General features: G+C 44.6%; 1 protein-coding gene across 1 annotated transcript; it reads left to right on the forward strand.

The window, feature by feature from the left end:
• The first annotated feature begins 2,460 nt into the window (after positions 1-2,460).
• On the forward strand, positions 2,461-7,060 carry LOC124701212 (folylpolyglutamate synthase-like). Its single transcript, XM_047233263.1, has 16 exons — positions 2,461-2,515; positions 2,628-2,767; positions 2,872-2,937; positions 3,272-3,381; positions 3,559-3,619; positions 3,768-3,851; positions 4,242-4,298; positions 4,732-4,792; positions 4,881-4,927; positions 5,054-5,131; positions 5,255-5,419; positions 5,495-5,743; positions 5,862-5,940; positions 6,119-6,274; positions 6,389-6,498; positions 6,768-7,060. The coding sequence occupies exons 1-16, from the start codon at positions 2,476-2,478 to the stop codon at positions 6,825-6,827; spliced, it is 1,563 nt and encodes a 520-aa protein (XP_047089219.1). The 5' UTR covers positions 2,461-2,475; the 3' UTR covers positions 6,828-7,060.
• Positions 7,061-7,727: the final 667 nt, after the last annotated feature.

Genomic DNA, 7,727 nt, shown 5'->3' on the forward strand with positions numbered 1-7,727 from the left:
CCATGGAACCTAGGCTCGCTCAGTTGATGAATATCTCGCGCCCTTTCTTGATTGCCTCCAGCTCATCTTCGGTTGGTCCAGTGACGAGTGGTAACTATGCACCTTGATCCGGGGTTTCTATCAATAACGAGTTTGCAAATAGTCCCTTAATCTATGGTACTGCTTCTTGTGATCTCCCATTACCACATTTCTTGCTTTAGTCCTAGCTCTATAAGCTATCCTCTTAGGGACATCAACACCAAAATCCTTCTTGGCCTTGTCAACTAATGTTGTGATGGAAGTGTTGGGATCTGATCTGAACTTGTCGACATATGCATTGCTTAGCCACCTAGAATCCACTCTGCTATCTTTAGGTTCGGTAGGACAACCGTGCTCCAAATGCATCTTCTTTATGCGATAATGTGTTCTCATGCTTGATCTTGGCAGCAGAGACATATAGAACCGGCATTTATACTTCAGCTTTCTTCTCGGGTTTGCAACAAACAATGATTCTCGTCGGGTGTGTTCCCGTGGTAGTGGAAATTTCTAACCTAAGTAATGTGCAGCCTTAACGATGCCTCTCCGAACCGATAAACATCTTTGAAACAAAGTCTTGGTGTCAATTGTTGCTCAGGATTCTCCTCGTTTTCATCATACCATGTCCTCTCTCGGGTTGCTTCTTGGCCCTGCTTTTTCTTCCCTTTGGCTGCTTGAATGGCACAGGCTCATGTCCATCATCATCCTCCTCTGCAAGAAAACCTAGGCCATCTTCTTCATCAGATGGAGCCCATTCATCCTTCACAGGTTCCTCTACTTGGGAGTGTGATCTCAGAGTAGGGCCCTGCCTCCTGGGTTTCTTCTTCACTGGCATCTGTGACAACATGTCTTCATAATTAACAATTGGAGTGTCAAATATATCTTCAACATCAGTTTCTCCCTCACAGTGCTCCAAAGGATCAGCTCTCTTCCTCCTCAACTCAGCCATTGTCTTCGCAAGTTCCTCTGCCTCTTTTGTCCTCTTTTCTTCAAGCATCCACGGAAGTAATAATTGCATGGATACAAAAACCATCACTCGCCATCGGATGCTTCTCCTCCATCATCATCTTCATCCCGTTGTGCTTCTTCTTGTGCCCATTCATTTTCATCGGTTTGTGTCCGCAAGGGAAAGACAGGAGGCACTCGTTTGCAAAGGATGCTCTGGATAATGACCATCCACTTCATCATCATCAGGTGATCTGCCTCTCCCAAAGGGCTTCACTGGAGAAACCACAATTGATAGCTTTCTCTTGTCCCTCATTACTGTCAGAACCAATTTCCTAGCATGTTCATACTTCCTAACCATTTCTTCCACCTTCAAATTGCTATCAATCGAGCAAGGCCATTAAGTCCCTCCCCTTCATCTTTTACATAGTACAAGGAATCACACATGCCGTATCCTTCCTTCTCCATGACAGACGAGTAAATTCGAAACCTAATGTCACTACGGGGCATACCTGATTTGCACGAACTTCGCACCATCGAATTGAAAATACAGCTCCCACACGTCATCAGATGGCCTATTTCTACAGCACAAACATGTGTTCATCACTAATTGCAGAGAAGGTAGCAAGAACACTTGATGAAATCGTCCGCACAATAAAGACAAAGGAAAGAAATATTACCTGCTGGGCGACTGGTAGTGGCTAAGCGGATCCTCTGTGTGGCTCTTGCCCGCCACCGAGCAAGCCAACTCGGAACAGGGAGAAGGTGGCGGCGGGTCCTGCTCCTCCGGTGAGATTTCCTCCTCCTCCTCCGAATCCCTCTCCTCTCCAGAGTCCAAATCAACGGCCCCCATGTTGAAGTCCGGCCCGAACAGCACATTTCTAACGAAACGGGGGCGCCCTCCGAACAGAGCTCCGCCGTCCCCCTCCACCCCGCCGCCGCCACCTCCACGCTCCATTGACACAGAGGAGGGAGATGCGTTTGACTTCTTCGGGTGCGGTCGGGGACTTATTCGGGTGCGTTTGACTCACTGTACAGGCGTGCCCTAACGGCCGTCAGTCTTTCTCCGTCCAACAAATGGCTTAAGCGCTAAACTCGACCGATCAGTGCCGCGCGTCTAGACCTGACCTCAAAGCTGGTAGTTAAGTGTCGCCTAGCCCAATGCTTGTAGTTTTAGAACAACACCGACTGTAATGTGGTAGTTCTGCGTCATTTACTCTTCTACGGTAGATCGAAGAGCAAACACTGGCCCACTCGTCAGCGAACTTACAGAGACAGTCCACGGAGACAGACAAACTCTGACGACCGGTGGTGGTCATGCGGCATTGCGGCGCCCACCACGCCGGCACCACCACCTACCCTCCCACTACAAGTACAGGCAGCAGCCGCGCACGCCTCGGCCGCGCGCCGCCCATGCCCTGGCCTCACCCCCCTCTCGCCGCCGCCCACCTCCGCCGCCTCCTCCTCGTCCGCTCCTCGCTGCCCGCCTCCTCCCGCCGCCTCTTCTCTCGCGCCATGGCGTCCTCCACCGCCGCCGCGGCGCAGCAGCAAGCAGGTACGATCAGACTCGCTTCGATCGTGCAGTGATGGGGTGCTTGCTGGCTAGTATGACCTTGCTGACGTCTGCTGCGCCGGGGTGGGATTGGGGTGTGGGGATGTGTTCGCAGGCAGTGTGGCGGCTTCGGCGGCGAGGGCGGAGGAGTACGACGAGGTGCTGGGGCGCCTCTCGTCGCTCATCTCGCAGAAGGTGCGGGCGCACACCGGCAACCGGGGCAACCAGTGGGAACTCCTCGAGCGCTACATCCAGGTCCGTTGCCCCCCTCCTTCGGCTGCCCCCGAACAATCCGCTTCTGAATCGTGACGGGATGTGCTGTCTGACTCGGGTGGATTTGGCTGTGACGGTGCGCGCAGATTCTGGAGCTGGAGGAGCCCATCGCGCGGATGAAGGTGATCCATGTCGCGGGGACCAAAGGGAAGGTAAATCACTAGCTATCCAAATCAGAAATTCAGAGCATCCGTTCAAAAAGAAAAGAAATTCAGAGCATCCGATGCTGCGTCATTCCTTTTATTCTGTGATACAGAAACCAATGTGCAATATAAGTTCTACCAAAAGCAAAAAAAAAAAAAAAAAAAAAAGCAATAGTTTACTGCTACTTGGCACTGAGATTTACTAGTTTAATGATTTGTCGCACTGAGATGTAAATGTAATAGTTCAGTGCTGTCTGGCACCGAGATGTAATGTAACCAATTACGGAGCATTACTGGACCTTGTGAGGTATTATATGAAAACGACATGGCTCGTTCTGTGTAGGGTTCGACATGCACATTCACGGAGTCGATCCTCCGATCGTGCGGTTTCCGCACTGGGCTCTTCACCTCGCCGCATTTGATGGATGTCAGGGAGCGGTTCCGCCTGGATGGGTATTTCCCTTGGCCACTGTCCTTGCTTTAATGGTTTCTTCTGGCGTCGATAAGTTATCGGCTCCTTGAAATTATAATCCAGAATAAATTTTGGCGTGCGAATATGCATTTTAGCTTATCCGTACACTTCGGAATTATGCACGTACTAACCTGGCTCCTAACTTAATATGGAACCAGGGTGGATATTTCTGAAGAAAAGTTTTTGAAGTACTTCTGGTGGTGCTGGAATAAACTGCAGGTACATGTCCAATTTTGTTCTTTTTCATATGGTGATCCAACTCTTTGCTGGATGCATAGATCAACGATAAACAAATCTGTCTGGTCTCTTCATGCTACTTTCATTGCAAAAAACTGATGGATGATGCGGCAAATGGGTTTATCTTCAGGAGAAGACTGATGATGATATTCCCATGCCACCCTATTTCAGGTTCATCGCTTTGCTAGCATTCAAGATATTTTCTGCTGAGCAGGCAAGATAGACCGCAAACACTCCATTCTACTTCTCCACTACTTGTTTTTAGTAATTATTGTGTATATATCTTGCCATGTAGGATTGAGCCATACACAATACTCTTCGCTCGTTTTACTTGCATAACATTCTGGCGTGATCTACTTCCCCACTACTTGTTTTTAGTAATTATTCCTTCTATATCTTACCATGTAGGATTGAACCATACAGTATACTCTTCACTCCTTTTACTTGCATAACATTCTCGCGTGATCTATGATTTGGACAAACTTATTTGAAAATCTACTGTCGGATACATTCCATTCTGAGATTTCTAAATTAGTGACTACATGTGTGCATTTCTAGAAGAACAATTATGTCTCAAATCCCTCTGTTTTCTCGGCTCAAACAGGTAGATGTTGCTCTTCTTGAGGTTGGCCTTGGAGGGAAATTTGATGCAACTAATGTGGTAAGTGATTCTACTTTCCAGTAATGTGTTTATTGCGTGCAAATAGGAATCTTGCACAATTTTGCAAACCTCAGTTGTTTTATTGAATTTTGGTTGCTCACTAGATAAGTAGATATGCTGCGTGGTAAAACAAAGAAGGATCTTCGAATATGCCATTTAAGTCTTTAAGACCTTGTTCGTCGTAGCCTGCATGCTAAGTTTCCAACCATCTTCGACCTCAGTTGAATAGGGATATGCCGGGTCGCAGTACAAACTGTACTAGCAGTGCAGGATAGAATCACTTAGATCCAGCTGTATTCGTGCTTTATTGAGTTTTTAGCACTCATTTAGCTTCGATTTTATTCCAAACCTATCTGTGCTCTGTCAGATTAATCTTGAACTACAAAAAAATATCAAAGAGCATGACGGTTGTATGCATTTGTATTTTCTACAGGTTAAAGAACCTGTAGTCTGTGGAATATCTTCTCTTGGATATGATCATATGGAAATTCTTGGTTAGTCATGGAATTGGCAATTGAAGTACCTCGTTTATCAGGAAATTTAGTTTTGTGCTGCTATATTTGTTGTTTGGCTTGTGACCAGGAAATACTCTTGGGGAGATTGCTGGGGAGAAAGCTGGAATATTCAAGGTTAGATTATTAACTACTTTTCTCAAGGAGCTGTGGTCCAACATAGCACAGTGTTAAATTATCTTCTTATTCTGTAGCCAGAATTCTTATCACGCTTGGTTTCCTTGTCACATCTGCTATTGACAGAAAGGAGTTCCAGCCTATACTGCTCCACAACCAGAAGAGGCAATGGTTTCTCTGAAAGAAAGAGCTTCAGAATTAGGTGTATGTTTTCTTATTAAATCTCTATTTCTTTTTTGGTTGCCACTGCTCCCTGCTTACTGTAATATTTGTAGCCATAATACTCCCGAATGAAGTTTTCGAAATAATACTCTGTCATTTCTGAAGATTTCACTCCAAGTGGTTGATCCTTTGAAGCCACATCACTTAAAAGATCAACAGCTTGGACTGCAAGGTGAGCACCAGTATACAAATGCTGGCCTTGCAGTTGCATTAGCTAGTACATGGCTTGAGAAGCAGGGACACGTGGACAGAATGCCACTCAACCGTACTGTAAGTCTTGTTAAATAGTGTTGCTTTTCCCCAAAAAGATGGTATACTAATTTGTTCATCTATGATTGAATTCAGGATCCCTTACCAGATGAGTTCATTAAAGGACTGTCAACTGCTTCTTTGCAAGGCCGAGCACAAATTGTTCCAGATTCACAAGTAAATTCTGAAGAGGAGCCGAATTCTTCTTTAGTGTTCTATTTGGATGGGGCGCACAGTCCTGAAAGTATGGAAATATGTGCTAGGTGGTTTTCCAATGTTACCAAGGAGGACAAAAGAGTACCATCTTCCATGGAACAATCTCAGACTTCTGGCAAATCTCGCAAGGTATGTCTCACAGCCTGGCTAGTTATGATGCTTGAGTGGGCTTGCTTTTCCATTTAGGCATTTACCATCTTAGGCTTTCCCCCCTTACACGAGTATTTTCTTTTGGGACTCATTGCAGATTCTTCTGTTCAATTGCATGTCTGTGAGAGATCCTATGCGATTGCTTCCACATCTTCTGGATACTTCAACTCAAAATGGTAAGCTAAAACTCTTGTCATGGAAAATGTCCATGTGCATTCACTGACCGAAATTTCCTGCATGATATTGTGTTATCGGTTGAATTTACCAACAACTTGAGTTAGGTGCAAATTACTGCTTTATAAGTTCAACTTATTCCTATTCTTGATGTGCTAATTGCTATTTCGTTTTTTTCAGGGTTGCACTTTGATCTGGCCCTATTTGTGCCAAACCAATCACAATATAACAAGCTTGGTTCTAATACATCAGCACCTGCAGAGCCTGAGGAAATCGATTTGTCATGGCAACTATCGCTCCAAACAGTGTGGGAGAAATTACTCCATGGTGATAAAGGTTATTATGAAGCTTTTAGATTTAGTCATTTATGCTGCTATAATACTTCGATGGTGTTTTCTTGTTGAAGCAAAGTATGCTTGGGCTGAAGGTGATATGTATTAAATGGTTCAGGTTTGAATAGCACGGATTCCAGCGAGACTAGCCTCGTTTTTGAATCACTTCCACTAGCAATCGAGTGGCTGAGGAAAAATGTCCGAGAAGATCCGTCAACTTCTTACCAGGTCAAAGCTTTTCTCTGGCTGTACCCTCTTTTTTAATACTGAGCATGCTAAGTCATAACTCATATGGTGTTTTACACACGAGTTCCTGATTCCAGTTTACCATATTACTGCTTCAGACTATGTTTGATTTTCTATCCTTTCAACATGGCATCACATTTATCTAATTTTCTCTCTTTTACATGATTGGAAGATATGTGTCTTCTCCTTATGTTCGTAAGCTATTTTTCACACATGATGCTGATGTGTTTGTGTCTGGTATGTTGATATAGGTCCTGGTTACCGGCTCCCTGCATCTCATCGGCGATATACTGAGGTTGCTCAAGAAGTGATGTTTTCTGGAAACACAACAGTCAGAAGTTCACACTGAAGTAGATGTACTGATTATGTGACCTCAAGCTGGGGCTCTTCACGATTTAGAGATGTTCCCAGGTCAACCACATGGTTAAAGCGATGCAGCGATTTTCATTCAAGGGCATGTGTTTCGGTGCAAATTGGACAGAGGGAATGAATGTGCTGCATTTATGTTCCATTTCTTTTTGTGAAAGAAGAGGAGCTTGTTGTATTTCGTTTCTTGTTTCGTGCTTTGTGGCCGTTGTTTGCCACTTTCTTCTTCGTGTACCCCTAGATAGTTGTTAAACTTATAAGATATAACGCAACCAAAACATGAATAAGAGGACGTGGTCATCTAATAAAAAGTCTCATACATTGGTCAACCCTTATACTCGCTGACCTTGTGATTGACGTCTGATGATGTAAACCAACAAGAATGATGAGACATCTCGGCTTCCATCCTCCTCCAGATGAAAGTACAGTACGATTCTTCCATGCCCGAGATCATAAAGATAAAAGAATTCACAGCAAGATAAAGAACTTACATGTTATTTTGAACACTTCAAAAAAAATTAGCAGCAATACCAACCCAAAGAAGCATGGCAGGGAGTGCTCACACAGATTCAGAAGCCAAAGCTCTCAAACCTTGACATGCTGCAGTTTTTTATCGCCAGCAGTACCGGCCATGCAAGTACGAATGATTCAGAAAACAATATAACTTTCTCAATGTAATACCATAGACAATAGTTCGAATACATTAAGCATAACATGAGACCAAGTATACAGCTTGTATCTCCCTCATGAACATTCCTCTTTTAGAAACAAACAAACCCCACATGAACCTAGTCACGCCTGAGGACCACTCCACTTTTCACCGGAGCTGAGATAGACAGAGCAAT

This window comes from Lolium rigidum, chromosome 3 (assembly GCF_022539505.1).
Source record: "Lolium rigidum isolate FL_2022 chromosome 3, APGP_CSIRO_Lrig_0.1, whole genome shotgun sequence".
NCBI lineage: Eukaryota > Viridiplantae > Streptophyta > Magnoliopsida > Poales > Poaceae > Lolium > Lolium rigidum.